We start from the raw sequence: 25,217 nt of genomic DNA on the forward strand, positions 1-25,217 counted from the left end.
CTCCAGACCCTTCTCTTTTTAATGAAGGATCCTATGTGAAACAGCCCTGAGGAAATGCCAAAGTGGGATTACTTTTTCTTCCTCTCCTTTGTTCTGTTCCTATTTGAGTGTGTGTGGTTACAGCTTTTGGGTTCATGATCATGAACTCTTGGGGTATTTTGTTTGTTTTTTAGCATTTGCATTTCATTCAATGTACAAAATGAAAGAGGGGTTGTAAATAAATCCCTCTTCCCTGTTCATAAACAGCAGGACTTGTTGGTCAGTGTAGGTGTGAGGCTGTATATTGAACGAGTCTGTCCTGTAAGGGAATCAGTGTCATATGTAATTATAGGTTTTCATGATATATGTACTAGAAGAACATTTGTGTTATGCCAGAACTACCATTTTTAATGTGTTTTACCTTTGCAGCTTAAATTTCTGCTAATATAGCTTTTGTGGGGCCTTCGGTACAGAGGAAGTCCACTCTCAGTCATTTCAGCCTTTTGTTTTCTCTCCTGTCTCAGATGTTTGCCTTCTGCTGTGTCCCCGCCCCCCCCCCCAAAGTTAAAGCTTAGTTTCAAACTAGAACTTTAGTTTCTTGTTAAATCTCTCTGGCTGCATCAAACCTGTAGGACTTAGGAGCCTTTTCCATCTCCCAGGTCCAAACTGTGGCCCAGCAGTGTCTGGACTGCACATGCAGGGAGGGCCCATGTGTTGATCCCCTTTGGGAGGGAGGTCTGCCCTCTGGGTGGGAGTGGTGGAGCTTCACACTGCCCGGGGAGAGCAGGGGCCAAGCTGTGGGCAAACGCCTCCCCTGGCTCTGTCGCCCTCAGAGATGCTGCTTTCCTTGGCATCAAACACGCACTGAGGTTGGAAGGAGAAAAGCTGTGCAACTTTTTGGCTTCATGCTGCAGCCTGTTTTCTCTCAAGTGTCTGCATCTCTTGTTGTCTGAGCCTGGAGTTTTGCATAAATGAAATTGTTTTAATTTCATTCCTTCACACACAGACTTATTTTTTGTATCTGCTAGCAAGGGCTTGTTCTGATCACAAAAAAACCTGAGACTGGATGTAGAATTGTACAGCAACAGGCATTTGTAGTGTGAATAATAGTAATGGAAGCAGGGTACTAAACCTTCCCTCTTTCATGAGAGCTCTGAAGATGTCAGTACAAGGCTAGCTTGTTGCATAACTTGTAAATAATTCAGGCTTGATGAGGATGGACAGTTGAATTGTATAGCTGGGGTAAACATGCAATCTGAACAGGAATCTCTTTTAAGTAATCATGACCAGGATCGAGGGACTAGCCTTGGAAATGGTTGAAGGGATTTGTCCTTAGGAGGTTTCTCTCTTGGTTGTCTTTGGAAAAGCCCGTGGCATCCTGGGGTTTTACTGGGGGAGGTCAGCAGCAGTGCAGTCTCTGTGCCTTCAGCGCAGCTCATTCAGTGACCAGTGAAGGCACTGGGGGCACATCAGGCAAGAAAGAAAATATTGTTGTCGGAGTGATTGGCAGAGGAGGTGGTTTTGGGGGGAGACAACAGACAAGTATTGTCTTCACGTGGTTTTTGGCTCCTTCCTGCCTGCACGTGATTCCATCTCCTGTGTCTGCACAATGCTGCTACAGAGGCTCCTTCAGACAGCGCTGGGACCCTGCTTAAGAGCTCGCCCTCCCTCATGCTTTTTTTGTCCAGTTAATTTAATTGTTGCTTTATGGCTGTAGCCTCAGTGATGGCACTGTTGCGAACAATTTGGCTCATTTTCTCTCTTGTTTCAGATGGTGCCTTTAGCATGCAGTAGAGAGGGTGTTGTGCCAAGGGCAGACAAAGCAGCCTCTGTTTTGCATGTGTTGGGAAGTGTGTTTCTAACCTGCTTGATCTAATCTTGCCACTGAAGGTAACCAAACGTGGTCATAAGGACAGCACTGTGCTGCCAGCCAGTTCTCACAAAACTAAGATTTTTTTGACCCTTGAAAAAGCATCACAGCCGTCTTCTGCAATCGCTCTGCCTGAGCAGTGTTGCCGGTTTGCTGCTTTTGGCAGCATGGCTCTGTGCCGATGGCAGAAGCAGCTTGGAGGCTGGTGGGCAGCTCACAGTGACAAGATATGGGCTCCAGAAAGCTCACAAATGGTAAAGCCTGTGAAGGCCTTTCTCTGCACAGGTTGCGTATGTGGACAAGGGGGTAAGTCTGAGAGGCACCCTCACAGCAGTGGTGGTGGGGTGATGCTCACCACCCATGCTACTGCTTGCTGGATGTCTAGTGCTCCTTCAGTGTCACTGAGTGTGTGGCGTGACAGATGCATTTTCTTAAGGGCAAACAGTTTGGAGGCCCTTGAACAAAATGCATGTTTGGAAAGAGCTTGAAGATGGTGCAAAGAAATGAACATGCTGATGCCAGGGTGGAAAGAATCTGTGGGTAAGAGATCTGTGAAAGAGAGACCTTGCACGTGAAGTTGGACAGGCACAGTTAATGCTGGGGGTGAGAAGGTGACAGAGGGTAGAGACAGAAGGGAAATAAACTTGCATGAGGTCTTTATTTTGAGGGTAACAAAGCTCAAAGGCTCCATAAAAGACTCTCAAGAAAGACAGTATGTAATAAGAAAGTTGGAGGCTTTTGTGTGTCAAGATTTAGGAGGGACTGTATATGGACTTGTTAAGTGTTTACTGCACATCTTGATTAAAGTCTTTTCTTTTAAATGGTTTAGGCTTTCCCTCCCAAGAAGCCTGTGTTTGGTATTTTCTTTTAAGAGCTATTTTATGTCATATTCCCAATTCTGACGCTCTGTTGTAGCGTTGGAGAGGATCGTGTTTCTCCATGTTGTGCTCTCCGCACTGCAAGTTGCTCTGCTTTACATGAACTTCCTACCTTGGCAGACACTGGCAGGGACTTGCCCGGTGCTCGGAGTCTCATTGCTCTTGTGGTTAGGTTCCTCCCAAAATAACAAACTCCTTCCCGGCTTGGAGGTAGCGCCACAGCTCCCAGTTCAAATACTGTGTTGTGTGCAATACTGCCCCAACTCTTCTTGCCAAAACATCTCCCTCGTGTGTGAGAGCTTTATTAACGAGTGTATATATTATGGACTCCAGCACCAGAAAAGGTCACCTATTGTGCTAGGCACTATTCAGACTTTCCCTGTCCTGGACAGATTCTGCTCTGAGTGGATGCCGGCCAGGTCTGGGGTGCGGGGAGGAGGGAGGATGTGACACACAAGCAGAATGGTGGTTTGCAAAAGTTGGTGTCATGATTTATCCAAGATTTTTGTTTGCATTTAGTGCCTTTTAGGACTTTTTTTTTTTTTTTTATGTGGGTGGAGAACAGAAATGAAAACTCAGAGGAAGCGGAAAGGAAAATAAACTGGATTTCTTGTGGGCTTCTCCTGTTTTCTTCAACTTGCGTGTTGGGGGGGAAATGGCGGAAGAAAGGCCAAGTCATCATTTTGGTGCCTCTGAATGGTAACTAGTTTCCTCTCCACCACACCGGGTGTCCAAGGGTTAGCAGACCCTTTCCCCTCCCAGCCCTGGGCTGAGGCTGCTGCCTGCCCCTCCACACAGATCCTGACTCTCCCATGATATAAAGATTCCCAGTCCCACAAGCCACCGCTCGAGCTCATGATCCTCAGCAGTTCAGCTTACTTTGAAACCCCAGGCAGAGCGTTGCCAGCTGCCATTCTCCAGGCAGTGCAGCTCCCTGGGTACAGGCAGGCAGAGCTTCGTGAGCAGCATTGGGAAACAAAGGAAAGGAGACTTGGAGGCTTCCCTTTCGCTGTCCCCCTTTGCCTGTGTGTTTGGCTTTCCACTTCTTGGGAGTGGTGTTAATTCTTAAAACACTTGGTTGTAGGTTAAAATGACTGGATGCCATTTGTGCAGGGAGAACTGAGATTTGTCACTGTCTCATTTCTTAAATCAAAAAGGAAGGTTACTGAAGGGACCAATTTGTATTCCTCTGCAAACTGATTTAGGGCAGCATATAAATCATCTGGAGGGATAGGTAAACGTGATTTTACCTTCACCACAGAACATTTCTTGTTTTATCCTTTCTTGGCTGTGTTTTCTCATTCATGTTTCCCCTCATCGTACTACTAAGGCAAATAAAATCTTCTGAAATTGTTCTGAGTTTCTCCTCCCCAAGCTGTGCCATCCCTTGAGAGGGCAGAATCAACAGCTAGCAAAACAAAGAGCAGTGGTCAGGCAGCCTTTCCACCTGGGGGAGTATGGATAGAAAGTCACCACTTACATGCCCTGGGTTACTTCCTTGCTGTACCTTTAGGTGGTTCTTTTGGGTTTTTTTGTTTGTTTGTTTTTAATTTAGCTCCTGAAATATTTCCTTGTGCTATAGAGCTTGGGAAACAGTGTTATTCCCCCCTTACTGCCTCGGGTGTGTTTCTCAGAGGCAGACTGTTGTAGGGGTCTCGTACCAGTTGCAGTGCTGGGGCAGGTCAGGACTCTTTTGCTTGGCCTCCTGAGACATCTAAACAATGATGTTTAGGGAAGTATGTAAGAACGGGGCAGGCATGAAGTGATTTTTCTTTTCCTTTGGTTACGTTGTCTGTGCTTCTGGCATTTCTAGAGCTGTAGTTCCTTTCTTCTCCCTCCCTACCGTAATGCCCAGCAAAATGCTTCTGAATTCTTCATTTACTAAGAATTTCTATAAATAAGCAGGATTTTCTTGTATTAATAATAATGTGGAGGGGGTGTGTGTGTACCTTTGGAAAACACGCTGAAATGACGTAATTGAGCTGTCCAGATTAATATTCCTTACATGGATCTGCTCTAGTAGCTTTTTTGACTGGGAATTACTCCAGTGGCAATCACGGTCAGGTACTTAAATGAGTCAGATAGGTAAATCATCACAATTTTGTAAATTGTGATGTAATGAAAGTAACAAGTCATTGATTTGCTGTCTGCATGCAAAAAAAAATAATCTGATATTTAGCGTGCAATGATGAATGGAAGAGCAAGTGGCGATGAGAATTTGTGCTACAGCCACAAGCAAGCTGATGGGGTGCCGCTAGGTGGTATACTGAGATGGTTTTATTTTTAATGTGATAATTCAAATGGTTAGAAATTATCTTAGTGCGCACAGGTGGATTTCTGTGTGGGCATCGTATGCAGTTTTTAATCTTAGGGGCAAAGTAATTTTGATAAAACAGCGTTGTGGTTAGATATCCCTAGAGATGCTGACATGTCCATTTAATCTCTGAAGGGAAGCACACGGAAAGGGAGAGGAAAGCCGCTCCAAGCTTGATTTAACCACGTGAGTCTTGCAAAGTATAGCTTACTGCAAAAATTACTGGTAATCAGACACGCTGTCACAAACAGACAGCGAATGTATAAGTATAAAACACTCACACCAGCCCCATCACAGGCCAGACAAAGGTTTCAATGGGAGTTTGTATCCACAGATAATGGCTTAAAGTGGTAATTGATGCCAGCTGCATAAAATCACTAGGAAGGGCTCACCAGCTGCCTCTCTTCTCCAAGAAAAAAGGATGTACTTTTGTATTCCTTCATGAGAATGACAGTCTCTCGCCTCAGTCGGTTTTAATTTTCCCCTTTTGTGGTCCTGGCGCCACCGCAAACGGAGGGACCCGCTAGTGGTGGTGGTGCCACCGCACGTGACTTGTTGGGAGGAGGTGACGGACCTTCTGTCCCTGAGGCCAGCTCATGTGTCCAAATCCTGGGACAGTGGCCTAAACACCTCCCTCTGCACAGAAGGATCCCTCCTGAAGATTGCAGCCTGCCCTCCCTGAGGTGCGTACGTCCATAAGGAGACCTGTGTGGAAATGGTCTTATCCAGAGAGATCTCTTGGGTGGGATTCATCTTATCCTGATGTGAGACATCTGCAGGATTGGTGTCCGGATCTCCGCTAATGACCTCATCCTCATTTTGTAGTTAGTGGGGAGAAGTAAACACTGGTAGGACACACATTGTTTGGCCTCTTTCAGATGTCCGCATTGGGATGAAATCAATTGTACCCTGAAAAAAAACGTTCCTGAATCTGGAACAGAACAATTTAGGTCTGGCCACCTTTTTTTTTTTTTTTTTTAAGATCTTACACCAATTGCTGTACCACAGTGGTACTGTAGTCTTCTCCATGCTGATTAATCCTCATGATAGTTCTTGTCGCCACAAAGTCTTCAGGACTCAGTGCCAGGGAGTTATTGATCCACACTAAGTGGAGTCCTCCAAAGCCTGGCAAGAATTACTGAATCCATTTATTTTTGTAGGCTGAAATTTGGACTGAACTGAACTGTGGGTGAGACACTATTTGTGTTGTGGACAAATGCTCAATGACAGTTGAAATAGGAGTTTAGGACCATTATTAGCCTTAGTTAAGGGAGATACCTGGGGTTGCCGCAGGCCACTGAGTAGGTGCTTTGACACAGTCGCAAGGAAAAACTGAAAGAGCAGTGACTGCCTACAGTCTACTGGATCTGTGTGTGCCTTTTTTCTGTTGTTATTTGGGTTTGGTGTTTCTGCTTTGTATTTCTGTTTGTGCTTTTTTTGGGGGGGTGGTGATTATTTTATTTTTCAGAAATAGATCCTGTCTAAGCATTGTCATTTTGACTGTTGATAAACATGAACAACCTTTAGGACATCCTGCCCATTCTATTGTAAAAGCTATTGTGTTCATGTGCTGAGGGTAGGAAATGATTTTTATGTAAAAAGTCAGTACAAAATATCAGATTAATCCAATACATATTAACCTATCAGCGATTCCAATACCATTAACTTTAACAAAGCTCCTATTACACTTTTTTTCCTAAATTCAAAGTTCAGTGTGGTAGTTTCTAGTATAAGCATGTCATCGTTTGTTTGCTTGTTTGTTTGTTTGTTTGCTTGTTTTGTTTGCATATGGTCTCAATAAATAAAAAAAAATCACACAACTGCAAGGACAACAGAACAGAAGCAGCTGAGGAAGCACCAAGTTAGTTTTCAGCTCAAAGAGCTGTTTCGATAACGCTTTCTCCCAGGGCTGATGTTCACTGGGAACTTGGATTTACAAGATTATTTTATTATTTTGTTCAGTGTTCCAGAAATACACAGTATTTTACTTTAAAGATGCATCATGAGAGGATTTTAGAATAGTTTTTCCCTGGTGCATTTTGGGAATTCTCACATAATTACAAGTAAGCAGTGCATCCCACTATTACTGTATTTGAAATAGTTGTTTGCTTTGTAGCATAGGGTGGTTTCTTTTGCTAAAGCCATACATACCAGTGTGTATAAATAATTAACATGTACTTAGTATTAACATCTGCATATGTTGTGAATAGGATATTTGATTGCTAGCGTGGTACAAATTGCAAGGAAGTTTAACGCTTAAAATTTTCTCATGTAATCAGCTTTGACATTACAGGATAATCAAAATACGTGCCACCGTTTCCATCAGCCAGCCACCCTAGGGAATAGAGGTTTCACTTTCTTCCTGGAATTAATTTAAGGTAGACATTTTCCCCCTGGATATCTAAGGTTAGAAGACTGTGGAGCAAACAAAGATCGTGCCTAAAAGGGTAAACCAGCTGCCTTTTCATTTGTTGCCTTGAGAGGCGCTAGATGAAGGCTCTCACTGTCTAGGTGTGGTAAAAGAGAGCTGGGGGGTGGGATGGTGTCTGCTCCTCCTTCTTCTGTATCCTCTGGCTGCCTGCTCAGACATCACCTCAAAGCGTGCATGGATCATTCCACACAACGCGTCCTATTGTCACTTCAAAAACAGATTGTGGGTGTTTTTAAGGAGTGGTTGCATAGAGTTACCCATTTCTGCTCTTTGAAGGGAATACCTCCCTTCACCTGAACTGCTCTCTGCTTGGCACATCGCTGAGGCTGGGGGAGCCAGGGGAAATCCTTCCTCTGCCTTTGTGTCCCAGCATCCTGTTTACCGTTGGGCTCCTGGCCCTCTCTTCCTGATGCACTTGCTCTTCCTCCACAGAGGCAGATGAAGGAGAGAGCTTGTGCCTTGTCCGCGCAGTGAGGGGAATTTCTGATCTTCACCTCTGCTTTCCTGCGCCAGCCCTGTGCTGGCACCGAGGGTGGACCCTGTGGTTCCTACCATGGGGGACCCACCTCAGAGGGACAGCTTAGGCAGCCAGCTGTGCTGAACTGCTGTCTGACATTTAAATAGAACTGGTTGCTATTCTCAAAATTAAAGGAAAAAAAATGAGGAAGATGGAAGTAATGCTCCTCTGTTGTACATTCACAGATTTTTCCGGTTTTCTAGTTCTCTGAGTTACATAGAATAAAAGCCTGCTAGCTATGTATTTGCTTAAGGTATTACAAACATAGGGATTTTAAACAGATCCTGTCCTGCTCCATCATTGGATGAAGTCCAGTGCATCCTTCATTTGCCTTTTTGCACTACTGAAAACTTGGGAAAGTAAAGGTCTGTTTTAGACCATCTCAATAAACAGGATTTTGATGGCATGAACATAGGATGTGTTTACTGAGCACAATGCTGGTATGAATTGAACTCTTTAGAAGTCTACTTGTGTGGAAGAGAAGAGGAAATAAATAATGCACGTGGTATATTAAGCATATGGGTTTTTGTTTTTTTCCCAAAGGATGAAGAAGAAGAAATCAAACTGGAGATTAATATGCTAAAGAAATATTCTCATCATAGAAATATTGCAACTTATTATGGTGCTTTCATTAAGAAAAGTCCTCCAGGACATGACGACCAGCTGTGGGTAAGCAGATATTTCTCAAGCATGTTCATAAGTCTTTCCCTTTTGGATATAGTTTGAGGATGACAGAAATATCACATTATGGAAAGACAAACTAATAGAATTTGGTGCTTGCCTGAACAGATAGATAAGTGAATCACACTGGCTAATCATACATCCTTAAGACGATGGCTGAACCAAGATTTGCTATTAGCAATGGATTTGCTCTTTAAGTAAATTTTTTTTCCCCCATTTCCCAGATGGATAGTAACATGTTTCACGGGAACAAGGCGGATGAGCTGAGCAGTAAGAATGCATGGCTTTAAAAAGAAAGCTGCACTTGGGAATTGTACCCATTACATTTCTCATCCCACCTCATCTACACCCCCTAGAGGATTGAAATTTGAGTTTGAAATGGCAGGGTGCAGACATCAGTGCATGTTCTTCCATAAATAAATCTGAGTTAAAGAATAAGATGTGTTGCAATGGTGTGATCAGTTTGATTCCTTCAACATTGGGGATGTGCTCTTACTCCTGTTGCTGCTAATGCATTTTGCATAGCTGAGCAAATCCAGATTCCCAGCATTAAATTACAGTGATTAAATCAGTCCTTGAAAATGTGGTAACTAATGTGAGACATATTCCATATATGTCTGACACACATTGGAGACATTTGGTTTGAATCCATTTTCCAGGCAGAGATGTAAAATAAATGATATTCTCTGCTTAACGAGGGTTTCCCAAATCAATGCTGTAACCTGATTATTTTGCTTCACTAGACAGCTGGGAACTGTGTTTAATGTTGGTTGTATGCTGATACTTGTTTTGCAGCTTGTTATGGAGTTTTGTGGAGCAGGCTCTATCACAGACCTTGTGAAGAACACGAAAGGGAATACTCTGAAAGAAGACTGGATAGCATATATCTCCAGAGAGATTCTCCGGGTAAGGAAAATCGTCTACTCCACTTGAAAACACAGAAGCAGTCTTACAGAGATGTAGCCTAGCTTGAGGTGCTGCAAGAAGCTGTTTCTGATGAATTCCATTAGCCATGTCATCGCTTGGAGGGTCTGTAGGAGCAGATAGATGTCTGCTCCACATCATTTAACTCAGTGTGAGTTGCACTGTATTGTAAGAGCAGCCTTGCAGAAAATAGCAAGTTTTAGTCATGAGAAGCCAGCGGAAGAGCCAGTGACCTTACCTATTGTAGAAGCTGTGCAACAGTGTCCATAAGACACTGTTTTTAAGAAGCTTGAGGTTGTAACAGTGTCGTAACACAACAGGGTGTGGAATGGGTTTTTCCAAAAGTGCTTGCAGCCGTCTTTCTCTGCTCCTAATCAAGTCTGTGGAGGAAGGGAGTTGTTGGCTCAGGCCAGCAGTCAGGACTTCTGTGCTGTGATGTGCTCACATATTGTATGTTCCCGCAGTCTATCTAGAGCAAGCAGCTACGTCATATGTGGCTGTGCGCTGTGGAGTGCTAGCAGACGGCGCTGCAAAAGTTTCTCAGGAAGAGGGATGCCACTTACCAGTTTTTCTAAAACTGAAGCTTTAACTAATTACTCTTCATATTCAATTTCCAGTTGGTACAGTTTAAGTGCGTTTTGAATTGGCATTTGTTTGCTGTGCTAAGTAAATCTGGTATGGTTTTCCTCATGCTTCTTTGTCAAACAAATTGCCTCCTACCCATACCACTACACAGTATGTTTGTTCAGTTGCCTCATCATAAATGAAGTTCTGAAGGGCTTTATGTTAAAGGAAATCACCACTGACTCTTGCATAAATCAGTGCTGCTGTTGTCTGTGTTACACATTTCCTCTGCCTTAGCAATTTTTAAGATGATGAGGGAGAGAGATGTACAGTTCGGGTCTCTTGCACTAATTTCAAGTGCTAGGAGAGAGTCCGGCTGCTGGTGTTTGGGCTGGCACATTTTAAGTTGTTTACAAAGGAGAAGAAAAGTTGAATACCTACTGATGGTTGTATTTCAGATCAAAGGGATAGCATGCTTTAGTATGAGGAAAGCCAACTTCTACAAGACTGATCTTATGCTTGATTTGAGAACCGTGTGACCTTGGAGGTATTGCGTGCTATGTTGTATTCATCCTAGGTTTTCCTTAGGTAAATAGTCACGCTCACTGAGAAGAGGAAAAAATGATTTACCTCAGAAAAGAGTTAGGTGAAAGCTGTTTTCTCATTCCTGTGAGAGATTTTCAAAAGGAGCTTTAATCGCTTGCTAGCAGGAACTAGAATATCTGGAAAAAGGGAATGCTTAACTCACATTGCTATGAGACATTGCAAAACCTGATTCGACACTAAGTCTGTCGGAGATGGAGGAAGGATGTTGTGTAACAAAAAGTTAAGATGAGCTAAAGTGCCAAAGATTGGTGCAGGTGGAGATACAGGTGAGGGTTGACCCAGTGGATCCCTGTGTGGTTGGAGGGGCCTGGGGGCTGCAGGAGAATGGAGATGTGACCCTCTGTCTCAGAGCCAGCCCTTCACAAACCCAAATGTGTTTTTTCAGTAAGGTTAGATGGTACTCTGGTGAGAACAGACAATTATCTCTCTGGCTGAGTTGGTGTAGCAGAAGGCTTTAAAAAGTATCCTGTGTGGTGCTGTGGAAAAGTCTTCATTCCTGTGAAAAATAAGACCACACTTAGCATAAGCAGCCAGCAGAGGGTCTTGAGGACATCAACTATTCACTTGACATGTGTGGGGAGGAGCTGTGGATGGTGTTTTTTTTGTCATGCTCATTAACTGTTTTAAAAAGAGAAAATAGCCCAATGGTTATGTAGGCAAACTGGTAAATGATCATTTAATGAAGAACATGTGTTAGGAAATATTTCTCTACAGCAACCACTACTCTCTTAACCTCTTGCAGCTGTAAAGGTTCTATTTCTTTATTTTTCATAAAACATTAAAAGCCTATGAGGGCAACACGAACAGGCAAGACAATCCCAGTGGAGACTACAATTTTCCGAGCAGAGAGCTGAGGAGAAACCAAAATACAGGCAGTTGCTAAGAGGATTGCATGTTGTTCTCCCAATTACATTAGAGAGTAAAATGCAACATATGTCTTTCTCAGCCTTCCCTCCACATGGCTAACGCTTTGGGGCATGCATCCAGGTGCTGTCTCAACAAAAAGCACCGTATGCCAGGAGGTTTTGTTTCCTTTGGAAAGTATAATGCTCACGCTTTTTTTTTTCTCTCTTTTGCATGTTTTTTTTTCCTGAGGAACAATTATCTGGCTTCATATTTATGGAGGCTAGAGAAGAGAACTGCAGCTTTGCAGCAGAGCTTTTGTTTGTCATCAGTCGTCCCTCGCCCTCAAACATAACTGCCAGTCCTTCACCCTCCCACCCCCTTCTTGGGGGTGCATATATGCATGCTGATGCTGCCTGCTTTCTCCCTCCACCCCCCTTCCCCAGACTAAATTCTGGGTGACCCTGTGTGTGTCAGATGTCAGTGATGTACACTGACGCTGATGTAATTTACAGTGTCATTGCATGGAGACTTTCTGGGAGCTAAACTTTCTTCACACGACAGCTGAGAGGTGTTTGCACAGTGCAGATGTTGGGCTGTATTTAGGTACGGCGTGTGCGTGACCTGGGGCCTGTGTTTCTGCTCCATTATCAGAAGCTGTGCGGGTGGTGTGCTGCTACAGGGCTCCCATGGGTCCCGTTGCACCCAGCCGCTGAGCAAGAGCCCGAGACCGAGTGCTACAGGCTTTGGGGGTTCTGGGTATGGGTAGTCTGTTGCTAAGCCAAGAGCGTAACTCTGAATGTCCTCTTTCCTCTCCTCTTCTTAATGCAGGGGCTGGCACATCTTCATGCCCATCATGTGATTCACAGGGATATCAAAGGGCAAAATGTGTTGTTAACAGAGAATGCAGAAGTGAAACTCGGTAAGTAGGCGTGCATGTCCACTCCCTCATTTATTCAACCTTTGTTTTCGGATGTTCCCAAACTGATTTTATCCTCCGAGAGCCCTGCGACATGTTCTGTAGCACGTGCACTCTGTCACTGCTCCCATGTGAATTGAGGCCCTGCACATATTTCTTCTTGCTTTGGGAGGATGGCATGCATTTCTTTAGAAGATGTTGGCTTTCATGCCGGAATAGGTGAGGGGACCGTTTTGTGCCAACCAAGCTGTACGTGACTTGGGTTGGTTCTGATTCCCTTTATTCTGGACTCAGGAAGTGACGGGAAGCAGTCTTCTGTTTGGCTTTAATTAAAATAGCACCTACTGTTCAGGTTCTGGACACAAAAATACAATCTGGACGGCACTCTCGAGGGAGCTGTGGCATCAAGTTCAAAACGCAGTTCCAGCTCTGGCATGCCTGCCGAAAACCGTGCTCATCCCTGGCCTCTTCTCTCCCTTCCAAGTGGACACACTCTTTTTTTTTATTCCTCTCTAATCTGTCTCTTCCAGTTACCGCACACTTTAACCTTCTGTGTTTGTATCACGCTACACTCGCCACCTTTCTTTGGTTAAATATAGAGCCATACTGAAGCCCTCCCACCCAGCCCACATCCCTTCTGTTTTGCATTACACCTTCCTGCAGCACGAGGCATGGGAAGATGTCCTGGCTGCTGGAGGAGGAAGCTCTCAAGAGAGCTTTCCTTCTTTTTGTCCAGAGTGGAGCACGGTAGCTCCCAAACCATTGCTCCCACTGAGCTTGTCTACACCAGTTTGTCAGTGTTGCTCAGATGATGGATGCAGTGAAGCTGACACAGCCCTCCTAGAGCAGATGCAGTTACTGGTATAGAAAGACATATATCACTGTTGTCGTGAGCAGGGAGAACTGAAGGGAAGAAAACACCTTTTTAGCGTAAATGCCTTGTAATGAAATGGACATCTCTTGCAACCTGTGTTCATGTGTACTCAAAGTTAACACCTCTTGAATAATCCTCATCTTTTGCTTCTATCTACACATCTGCTCTGTGCATTAGAGCAGAGAGCAAATTCCCTGAGCAACAGATTATTTTTGCTGTCCGATTTTAGAGCAGGAAAGGTGGACAGCCAAAAGGGATATGTGTTCATGCATGTGGTTTTCCAATAGCATGAGAGGTACCTTTGGGAAGCAGCTCCTTCTGTATCAGCAAAGGTGCTTGGCTTTCCCCATTTGGGAAGGGAATAGCCCTTCCTCAGCCTCCCAGGCATTATTTTTGCAGCTGTATGCTCCCTTCTGTACAGACAGGCTGGTGAGAGGTGCAGGAGAGGTGGTCGTACGCTTAATGCTTGTAAGGGTTGTACCCTTAATGCTTGTGTCCCAAGCACGTTGCATGTGAACCACAAGGCTCAGCTGCCTCAGTATTAATCATCATATTTCTCCTCAGCATGGTTCTCCCATGTGGAACGTCCACAGGGTTTTATTTCCAAATGACTTTACAGAAGTAATCGCTGCATTATTTTTCCCCTCTTATTTTATTTTATTCTTTTCCCACCCACAGTGGATTTTGGTGTGAGCGCTCAGCTGGACAGGACAGTTGGCAGGAGGAACACTTTTATTGGAACGCCGTACTGGATGGCTCCAGAAGTTATTGCTTGTGATGAAAATCCAGATGCTACGTATGATTACAGAGTAAGAGACTTCTGTTCACAGAAAAAAACCCAACAAACCCAACATACAAAAGTCATACACTTGCAGTATGAATGTCCATGAACAATGGCAGTTTTTGAGACTTCTTACAAATTGTAGGAATAATACTATTTTTGTGTAGGCACATTCTTATTACAGGAGTACAAGGTATGGGTCACTGTCAAACTGTGACCTTTAACAGTTGCCATTACTTGTATTATCATAACTTTGAGACGTAAAGTATATAGGACTTCAATGTACTGTAGGTGCTCAGAGAAGGTAAAGAAAGAGTTTAACTGGAAGTGCTCATGTTCTCAATTTGTGTAATGATAGTACTTTAAATTGTGTTAGACTATGTCCCAGTTATTGTAGTAACCCAGAACAATGCATTTTAGGTGTTGCCTTAAATAGAACCACCGTCTGGAGAGCCAGTGAAGTACAGGAGCTCTTCAAACAGTGCCTATTCCTGATTTCAAGATACATATACATGTTGATAAAAATTTATCCATCACAACATTTCTCAACAGAGGTCGTTTTTTACATAGTTTGCTGCAAACCAAAGATTTAATTACTGCAAAACCGTAACTGGCTTGATATATGCACTGCCCTTAAGAATATTATGTATGTGTAATTAGTTAAATTTCCCTAGTGAAAGCTACTGTAATCTTAAAAGTCCTTCTCAGCTTGCTTTAATGAAAGCACAAGAAAAGAAAAAAGGTGAAATATGCTTTTTAAAAAATCTTCACTTAGACTAATGCAGTTGTTTCAGCTTTTAACCAAGAAGGCCAACAAAGATATCAGAAAACCTGTGATTAAGGTCTTACAATGAATTTTAGAGCTGAATATCAATTACATCAATTTGCTGAGACTGATAGTGGTATTAGCTATCAGTATGTTTGTGTATGTCTAAATCTATTTAAAAAAACCCAGATTATTTGAAGTGGTATTTTGTACCTTTTGACTAAGATTGATCAGATTTACTCTTGATTTAATCTCTTTTTACATCCATCAGCTCGTTGTACTAAAGGTAATGCTTTATATCTTTGCAGATGGAGTTATTAGGAAGGAAGGGTGGCTATTAAATGATCTAATAAAGGAGAAAAACTCTCTGCAGTATTTGTTAATGCAGTAGTGATGTGAAAAATTACTCCTTCTGCCTCTGAAAACACCTCTTTATTGTTCCTGCTGGAACCTGTAGGGCTCTCTCCCCCCAAAAAATCATGGTTGAAAGATTTGGTAGGACCATAAGACTGTGCAGTTTAGCTTAAATGGCTGTATTGAACCAAGAGAAAAGATTGCCTTGCTGGGTCTGAAAATGTGATCATTAAAAGTGCTTCTCTGCTTGTAGTACAAGAAGAGCTTATTCGCTCATTAGTTTTGACTAATTTGTAAAAAAGATTGCTATTATGACTAGAAATGAAGACTGCTTTGCTCAAGAACAGCTCTCTTTGAGCAACCTTCTCCAGTGTTTTGCCCCTTAGGCTGCAGCAGTCTCTGAGGTTGGTTTCTCACCAGGACTCTTCCAGCTCTTGCCTGTATTTGACCCTCCTGGCTCTCGCTCAGGCTCTGCCTTGTCAGGGGCACTGTCCAGAGGTGGTACCTTGAAAGGCTCCCACTGAAAGACTCTTGTTCCATAACATTTCAAGCAAAGCTGAGATGGTAGAGAGGGAACATTCGCTTTGGCTACAAGCAATGTGTCCAGCAGAGGCTTCTTGGAGTTTTAGCAATGATAGCTATTCCCCTAGATAAACCTATTATTTGATTATTGGGACTAGAAAAAGTTCAGGACTGGGTATATTCCATTAATCTGTATTTGCTAGTTTATTTGCTGGTTTAGACACCAAAAAAGACCTGCCAGGTTTTGAGTTTTTGCCCCATAGTTTTCATAGCCTTTTGTTTTATCCATCTTTCGTTTGGGGGAATGGGTACAGTGTTTTCTGTGAATCTGCTATAAGGAAGTCATAGAATCGTAGAATACCAGCTTGGAAGGGACCTCAAGGATCATCTGGTCCAACCCTTTTTGACAAAAGCACAGTCTAGACAAGGTGGCTTAGCCTCCTGTCCAGCCGAATCTTCAAAGTGTCCAATGTTGAGGAATCCACCATTTCCCTGGAGAGATTATTCCAGGGCTGATTGTTCTCATTGTGAAAAATTTTCTTCGTGTGTCCAATCAGAATCACCCCAGGAGTAACTTGTACCCATTACCCGTCATCTTTTCCATGTGACTCCTTGTAAAAAGGATGTCTCCATCTTCTTTGTGGCAACCCATTAAATACTGGGACATGGTGATAAGGTCTCCTCATAGCTGCCTTTTCTCCAAGCTGAACAAGCCCAGTTCTCTTAGCCTTTCCTCACATGGCAGGCTTCCCAGTCCCTTGATCATCTTTGTGGCTCTCCTCTGGACCCTCTCCAGCCTGTCCACATCTTTTTTGTGTAGCGGGGACCAAAACTGAACACAGTATTCCAGGTGTGGCCTGACAAGTGCTGACTAGGGTGGGATAATGACTTCTTTATCTCTGCTGGTGGGTGATGCCCTTGATGATGAAACCCAGAATCCTGTTAGCTTTTTTTGCCACTGCAGCACACAGTTCACTCATATGGAGCTTGTTGTCCACCAGGACCCTCAGGTCCCTTTCCACAGAGCTGCTCCCCAGGCAGGTAGATCCCAGTCTGTGCTGCACTCCTGGATTATGTTTTCCCAGGTGCAAGACCTTACACTTGTCCTTGTTGAACTTCATAAAGTTCCTGTTAGCCCACACCTTCAGCCTATCCAGGTCTTCCTGCAGAGTGGCTCTCCCTTCCAAAGTGTCCACTTCCCCACTCAGTTTGGTATCATCAACAGATTTCATCATAAGTGAACTGGATGATGGGATCAAGTGTACCCTGAAGATATTAGAGAGCATTAGGCCCAATATCGATCCCTGGGGGACCCCACCTGTGACACATTGCCAGTTTGAAAAGGAGCTATTTACCACCATGCTCTGGGTGCTGTCTGTTCCCCACCGCAGTACGCATCAGACTGTAACTCATCAGTTTATCTAGGAGGAGGCTGTGGGGAACCGTATTGAAAGCCTTGGAGAAATCTAGGTAGCCAATGTCCACCACTTGCCCCACATCAACTGAGCAGATTACTTTGCTGTAGAAGACATCAGGTTTGTTAAGCAAGATTTGCGCTTGGTGAGTCCATGCCATCTTTTTCCAATCACATGCTTCATTTGACTTGTGATAGCCCCCAGGAGGGTTTGTTCCATAACGTTCCCATGGATTGAAGTAAGGCTGATGGACCCATAATTTCCTGGATCCTCCTTTAATCCCTTCTTGTAGATGGGGATGACATTACCCTTCTTCCAGTCTTGTGGGATGTCCCCCAGTCTCCACAACTTCTTGAAGATTATGGAGAACGGCCTTGCAATGACATCAGCCATCTCTCTTAACACCTTTGGGTGGATATTGTCAGGGCCCTGTAATAGTTCGCATACCAACTCTTCCTTCACTGATGGTGGGTCTGTGTTTGCATCAACCTGGAATTTTGTTACCAAGACCTGGGACCTAATAGTGCTGGTAAAGGCAGAGGGGAAGAAAACATTGAGAACCTCTGCCTTTTCAGCATTGTTGGTGACTAATACACCTCTCCTGTTTGACAGCAGGCCAATATTTTCCTTCTGTTTCTGCTTGTTTAAGTACCTGAAGAAGCCTTTCTTGCAGTTTTTGACATCTCTGGCCAATTTCAATTCGAGCTGAGCTTTTGCTTTTCTAACTGCATCTCTGAATGCCCTGGCAATGCCCTTGTTCAATCCTTTGTAAACAAGGGAATATTGAAAATTCTGTTGTTTCATAGAATTATATTTCAGGCAAATGTATTTTTCATTGTCATAATGTGAACAAATTTTCATGTGTTACTAGAAAGGTTTGTTTGCATACTCTATATGAATATGTGCGGGCATTTCTGCATATATATTATATGAAAACTAGGATTTTGATACTGTTACAAGAAGAAAGTAGCTTATATTATTTAAATAGCCGTGGTATTTGGTTTCAGTCTCACCTACAGGGCCTCTGTAAATAGTACTCTCTTACTGTCTGAATGGGTAAATCCACCTACTAACATATGGTGTCTCTCTTTTTATGCAGAGTGACCTTTGGTCATGTGGCATTACAGCCATAGAGATGGCAGAAGGAGCTCCCCGTAAGTGATACGTATGCTTCTCCAGTGGGCTGATTAAGACTGAAATGTATACTTGGGAGATGCTGGTTGTAATCTAAGCCTAGTTTTGAGGTTTCTGAAAGTATCCTTATGTTATTTCTGTTCTCTTTGGTTTTGCCTGCCCTATAAATATAAAATCCCATAAATAGAAATTCTTTTGATAAAGATAGGATTGTGTTTAAGCATTACAGTGCAGACTGCAGTAATTTAATTTCTATAGCAGGAATATTTGGAAGCTAATCAAGTGTCAGACTTCCTTCCTATGGGTAGTATATTGTGTTTTGGAGTTGTGTCCCAGTTTGTGTATGGCCTGGCCTGGGGTGCTGAAACCTCAGCTGAGGAGAGGGACAGTGGGGCCTCAAGAAAACTGACCTTAATGAAAAAAGCATCTGTAGCAATTGTTTCTGTGTCAGCTTTCTGTTGGTCTGGGTAATGCCTGCATTGCTTCTGCTTTTGTTTCCACTCATTGGTGGGCAGTGTTGATCTTCCTTAGCAGCGACATGTCTTAAACTGTAAATCCATCTTCAGTACAAAGTATGGAACTTAATGCTCCCTGCTTGAGAATACTTGTCAGTAGATATGGGTATTTTTGAGGGAGAAACCTGGAAACCAAAAATGCACAACATAGTATAGCTTATTTTCCCCTCACACTCTTTCTGAGTATCAAGGTAGACAGCAAATATGTGCGAGGAGGACAGAAGGGTTTAAAAAGAAAAGAAATGAGGCATGATGTTTTGGATTTTAATGGTAAATTTTATGAAAGTCCTTATTGAACTAGCAAATATGGTTACCCTCATTCCCAACTGGAGCTCTGTATTTAGAAAATAACAGCCTAAGTTACCTAACAATGAGTTAGTTGGTTTTTTTTTTACACATAAACAACCACCACAGTCCAGCTTGAAACCTCTGTCTTTGAAATAATCATGTTGAAATAAAGTATTGATATTTTCCTAGCTAAAAAATGGTCATTTCATTATAGCCGCTGCCTGATTTTTGTTGTTGCTGTTAATGTAAAATTTATAATTTGAATCACAACGCTCTTGTTTTGATTAGTGTTTTAGGAGGTCTGATGGTTTGGTGTTTTTCTTTTTCTTCCTAATTGCACGTTTGCATAAATGATCATGTGAGACCTGCTCCCAGGACACCTCAGCCAGCTCTGTATTAACAGCGTTTGAGCTACCACTTGACCTCCTTTTTGCCATACCTTTTTGTTCAGTGCATTGGGTTGCCTGGATGGCTTCCAATTAAAAACTTTGTCTGTGGGTTTTGTAAGCCTGGAATTGGACAATAATAATTTTTCATTTGCAAACCGAGGCAGAGCTTGGCCCCTCTTTGTGTAGAAGCACCAGAGGGGCATTTGAGAAGTAAGCAAAGATCCTATGTAAATGCTGAACAGCTCTTGCCTTGGTCTGTCCTCTGGCATGTGGGCTCTGCCTCCTCCTCCAGCAACGGCTGAAGAGTCCATCTGTAGGCTTGATGGTCTGATGGGATCCACAGGCATCCAAGGGACTTCTCTGCCAAGGTTGTGGCCCCTTATTTCTGAATCCAGAATTCTCTTCACATCAGTCTTTCTCCTGAATTTATGTTGTGTGGAAAACATTACCTCTTCCTGCAGTGATCATTCAGGCTGAGACTGATGGTGCAAGAGGTCAAGCATAGGAAGATGGTAAAAACAGAGGATTTGCTTCCGGTGATCTTTCTTGGGCAGCCTCTTTTTCTGCTCCCTTGTTTCCCTGCGTTGGCTCTGCTGTGGTGCTTTGCTATGGAACAGGAGGAAAGGCTGTCCCAGACTCCCACTAAGTGTCTGCTGAAACCAACAGGACTTTTTTTTGACTGATTTGCATTTCAGTTCTGCAGGGAATCCTTTTTTTGATACAGACCTTCCCATGCTTCAAAACACTCATGCCTTGGAATAAAGAAAATCTTGAAGTCTGGAGAGTAAAATTGAGGCGTCCTCCATAATGGGAGAGAAGGGCAGGTGGAGGGAAGTTTATATGGAACAGTAACTTTGTCATTCTTCCCTTCTGCCATCATCATCTCCCAATATTTTATTGACCAGAACATAAGTTAGATGATTTGGTGCTGGAGGAGGGCCATGCATAGATGTTTCCATCATGGTTGATTCTGAAGGTTAATCCGTGCCTCGATCTCTTTCTCTTTTGGGGGCAGCCCTTGGCACATTGAGCTGTGGAAGTGTCATGATTTCAGGCTAACTCCATTTAGCTGTGTTGCTGTCTGCATCTGCTGCATGTGTGGGATGGTGGGAATGATTGTGGAAGCTGAAGCTGTGGTATTGACAGAGAGCAACTAAGCCAACATCTGTATGTTTCTGTTGGGTTTTGTTTTTTTTTCCTTCAGCGCTTTGTGACATGCATCCCATGAGGGCACTCTTTCTGATACCCAGGAACCCTCCCCCACGGTTAAAATCCAAGAAATGGTATGTATTATTAGCTATATCTTGTTTGTAGCTCTTCTTGTAGTGTCATGTTTTCTTGTGTCTCATCGCATGCTGTTTTGTTACTACTTCCGCAGGACTGTAAAGCAATTTTAAGTTAGCAAAAATCACTCTGTTGTTATCTTCTGTGCCACTGAATCAAAGCATGAAATAAAAAGCTTGCATTGTTTATTTAGTTCTGTTTGTCCCAGAGAAATTTTATCTTGAATTGTGTGAAAATAAAAACCAAGCTTTTTTTTGACAGCAGAATCTGTATTAAGGTGACAAATAGATCTATATTTTAAAAAATAAACTCTCGCAGCACTCTTAATATGCAGTATGTTTTCTCAGATGTATTATAACACAGAAACAGAACAGTACTATAGTGTTCTAGTTGCTAAGTTGAAAGGAGCTATTAAAACTAATGAAGGCTTTTACTATAATTATTGTAAACGATTGGAATTGAGTGTGCACTTCTTGCCAGCTGAGAAGAATCCATTAGCATCGGAGGATTTCCTCCCAGTTACTGGTTACAACTGGCACATATGAAACAGAAATACTCCCTAGAAAGAGGTTTCATATAGTTTGAATGTGATCACAGGATGCTGTGATCCTGTCAAAATAATGAAGTGATTTGACTGCCTATTCAATATCAACATAACATAAATTGTTCTTGCTTGCTGGGCTTGGTCTTTGCCTAGATTGACTTACTTATGCACTTGTACTGTCAAGGCATCCCTCTCTCTCTCTCATATTTGCTTTCTGCATATGTTAAAGGAATAGAGATGCATACACAGTATTTGCATAAGCCTTTCATTAACCTTTTTATTTAGAATAATAGCACTTAATGCCTGAGGAATAAAAAAAAACCACAATGAAGTTACTTTGAATTCAGCCTTTTAGATTACAGTAGGAAAGTGAAGGGATGGATGGAAACTGTTGTTTTTAAACTTAACCATGTAGTGGAGGTGTTTGCCACCCAAGCACAGGAGCAGGTTGAGAGCACCTAGCAATCAAAAAGTGACTCTGGCCAAAGCCAGTGCTGCTGTGACTCAACTGTTTTGATAGTGTGCTCAGTGGCAGGTTATGAGAAAATAGGCCAAATGATGAAAAATGCAGTTTTGAATATTTCCATTACTGGCATTTTGCAAGGTGGCTTGTTTGGTGACTTCTATCTGAAGAGGTCCTCTTTCAAGAGTTCAGGGGAAGTGCAAATTTAGGAAGGTGGTACTCCAGCTTAGCTAACTCCCATACCCTGTCGCTTCACGCAGCGTGCAGGAGGAGCTCGGCTCAGTTCAGTTCATGCCCTTAAATTGTATCAGTGAGGATTTGACCCCAGGTGCCTGTGTCGAACAGACAACACTGTTCAACACCTGCTTGTTGTTCTGTGAGATTTTTTTTGTGTGTGGCTCTTCAGGTAAAAAATAAAATAATCTTAAATTCTCGCAAACCTATCTCAGTGAGTCCAGGTGCATAGTAAAGCAGCGGAGTGCTGCTTGTGTCAGGGGAATGTTGGCCGTGGTTCTTGTGGCTTTTGGTATGGCTGTTCTGAAGCAGACGTGTCCTTAGATAGCATGGGCAGGTGGAGACACACCAGAGCTGCCCTGCCTGTGCTCCAAGCAAGCTGGATGCTACCCAGCTCTGGTCCAGAAGTAGCAGAGCTGGGTGTGCATGATTTGCCTTCACTAATAGATCCCTCCTTTCAGGGCAATTATGCCTGTGAAAGAGGGCACATTACTGTGAAGCTGTGCCTAAGCACTGCAGGTATGTTGGTATTGCCCTGTGTCCCTCCAGCCCAGTGCTCAGCTGGAGCACACTCAGCTCTGTTTAGGAGGCATGCTTGCAGACAGCGTGTGTACCATCCTCTGGGATGTGATGCTCTTTGAGGAAGGGAGCTAGACTTCGAGGAAGAACAGAAAAAATGTTTGAGCCGAATTTCACCTTTTATCTTGTTTTGTTTTGTTTTTTTTCCCTCCCTGCTTTCTCAGGTCAAAAAAGTTTTTCAGCTTTATAGAAGGTTGTCTAGTGAAGAATTACATGCAGCGACCTTCTACAGAACAACTCTTGAAACATCCCTTTATACGTGACCAACCAAATGAAAGACAAGTCCGAATCCAGCTTAAGGACCATATAGACAGGACCAGGAAGAAGAGAGGAGAGAAAGGTATGCAGGTTCAAAAAATCAAGTATTGTAGCTTGTTAAAAATACATGTTTTTGTCCTGCTTTGCGTTCTAAATCCGTACCCGTAGAAAAGCTCCAAACTACCTAAACCCTTGAAAGGTTCTTTTTTAAATTTGTGTTTTGACTATCAGCAGGCTTTTAGGGTTTCTTCTGTCCTGTACAGAGAAAATACCAATTTCAAGTGTCTTATTTTCAAATAAATTAAATTTACTCACTTCTGGGCCACTAAATCTTCATACAAACATTAAACAGTATTTAGAAGGATATTGGCATATATGCCTTTCCCTTTTTTGGTCTGTGGTAGATTCATTCCTGGAATGGTACCATAAATCAGACTTGCAGGAAATAACCCATCACAAGAACTATGAAGCAAATGTCTTGGGCAGCCTGTTGTCTTTATTCAGGTGGTGCAGAGGTTCTCCAGGTGTCTTGTCATACATATAAAACCTGGTGACATTCAGGGAATTTGCTGAAAGTCTGCCACAAGGCACTGCGCTGCTTTACGAGTATGGGAAGATGTAGAATGAGTTCTAGGGTCTGCGATAGATCTTCTCACTGAAGGGAATAGGAACTGCTTCATTAAGGTGCTACTGCAACTCCCTACTGTCCTAAAATTAAAGATAAGCTCTATCTAGGCCTTTGTTTCTTTCCTGTTAGATGAGACGGAGTATGAATATAGTGGAAGTGAGGAAGAAGAGGAGGAAGTGCCTGAACAAGAAGGAGAGCCAAGGTAATAATTACTTTTGGGAGTATTCTGGGCAGTCCATGTCAAGTAAGTCTAAAGGTTTGTGACTATAAATCAGGAGCATGCTACATTTCTGTCTCTTATTAAGTGCACACATAAGCCACACAAACCACCCAAAGGGTTTGAATACCTGTTCTTTGACTGCTAAAGGTTTTAAAGCTCCCCCTCATATGTCTTAGAGCTAACGAGCTCTGGATGGAGGGAGATTTATGGCAAATATGATTGGTCAGGGGCTCCACAATGTCAGAGTTGGTCTTTATTTTGCTTGGCCTCATTTCACGCCTTCCACTGAGACTGTGTATTTGACACGCATCCAGTATCTTTGCTCCGAAAGAAATGAGATTAAAATTTAACATCATGCTATATTTTATTAATGTTCCCTTGCTTTGGAAAAGGTATTTAATGGCCCATCAGGCTTTATTGTACAGGAGGTTTTAACTTCCTCTTGTTGCAGTTCCATTGTCAATGTGCCTGGAGAATCAACCCTCCGACGTGATTTCCTGAGACTGCAGCAGGAAAACAAGGAACGGTCCGAGGCCCTTCGGAGACAGCAGCTGCTGCAGGAGCAGCAGCTCCGTGAGCAGGAGGAGTACAAGAGGCAGCTGCTGGCAGAGAGGCAGAAGCGCATCGAGCAGCAGAAGGAGCAAAGGAGGCGGCTAGAAGAGGTAGAGACAAGAGGCTGGAGCTCGGAGGGGAGAAGCCCCTCTTCAGCTCGTGTTTCCCATTCCCACGCCCATTTAAAAAGAGATCCCTGTAACCCCAGCACGTCTCAGGAAAGAAAACAGTATGTGCAAATCCACTGGCAAATGTAGAGCAAAGCACTTTAAATCCATGTCTGGCTACTTGAATATAAGCTGTCTTCCAAAGCATTTGAATACCCAGCAGCTACTGTGGAGGCAACAGGAGCCCAAGCTGGGTTGTTTGAAGGTATCTGGGGGGAGGCTGTGTCTTGGTCTCTGTTCCAAAGAAGAGGCAGCATGTCTGGACTTTGGGTAGCTGTAGAGAAAGGGAGACATTAATTATTCACAGATGGATTTTTTTCTCAAGATTACTTTTTTGGGGGCCATGACATGCTTCAAATTTCCCTTTAAAGCTTTCTCAAACATCTGTGTTTGACACTCATTCACGATAGGTAGAAGCCTTTTTCTTTATGTATTGCTCTCATGCATAGTAGCATGATGACTAAAGGCCACCTCGATTTATAAATATGATTTGTAAACCAGTGTTAAAATTATAATTCTGCAAAAATTACACATATGCAAATCATACCTTTGTGATATGGTAAGCGATTTGAATACATTATCTGAAGATAAAAGAAAACTAATGTACACGTACAATATTGTTCTGCCATACTTTTCACCTCCTAAGATCTCATGTAGTTTATATACATGTAGATGGAATATGCAGTGCGAGCATCAGAGGTGGGAGGATTTCAAAACAGTTCTT

At 43.0% G+C, this 25,217-nt stretch overlaps 1 protein-coding gene across 8 annotated transcripts in view; it reads left to right on the forward strand.

The window, feature by feature from the left end:
• MAP4K4 (mitogen-activated protein kinase kinase kinase kinase 4) overlaps positions 1-25,217 on the forward strand; it is a 169,764-nt gene that overhangs the window by 99,023 nt on the left and 45,524 nt on the right. For all 8 annotated transcript variants that reach the window (XM_074815105.1, XM_074815104.1, XM_074815108.1 and 5 more), the window contains exons 4-12: positions 8,533-8,658; positions 9,466-9,576; positions 12,439-12,529; positions 14,079-14,209; positions 18,338-18,392; positions 20,769-20,847; positions 22,833-23,008; positions 23,684-23,756; positions 24,226-24,436. In XM_074815105.1, coding sequence (XP_074671206.1) covers positions 8,533-8,658; positions 9,466-9,576; positions 12,439-12,529; positions 14,079-14,209; positions 18,338-18,392; positions 20,769-20,847; positions 22,833-23,008; positions 23,684-23,756; positions 24,226-24,436 — 1,053 coding nt within the window. The remainder of the gene's footprint in view (positions 1-8,532; positions 8,659-9,465; positions 9,577-12,438; positions 12,530-14,078; positions 14,210-18,337; positions 18,393-20,768; positions 20,848-22,832; positions 23,009-23,683; positions 23,757-24,225; positions 24,437-25,217) is intronic.

Source organism: Strix aluco, chromosome 2 (genome assembly GCF_031877795.1).
Source record: "Strix aluco isolate bStrAlu1 chromosome 2, bStrAlu1.hap1, whole genome shotgun sequence".
Lineage (NCBI taxonomy): Eukaryota > Metazoa > Chordata > Aves > Strigiformes > Strigidae > Strix > Strix aluco.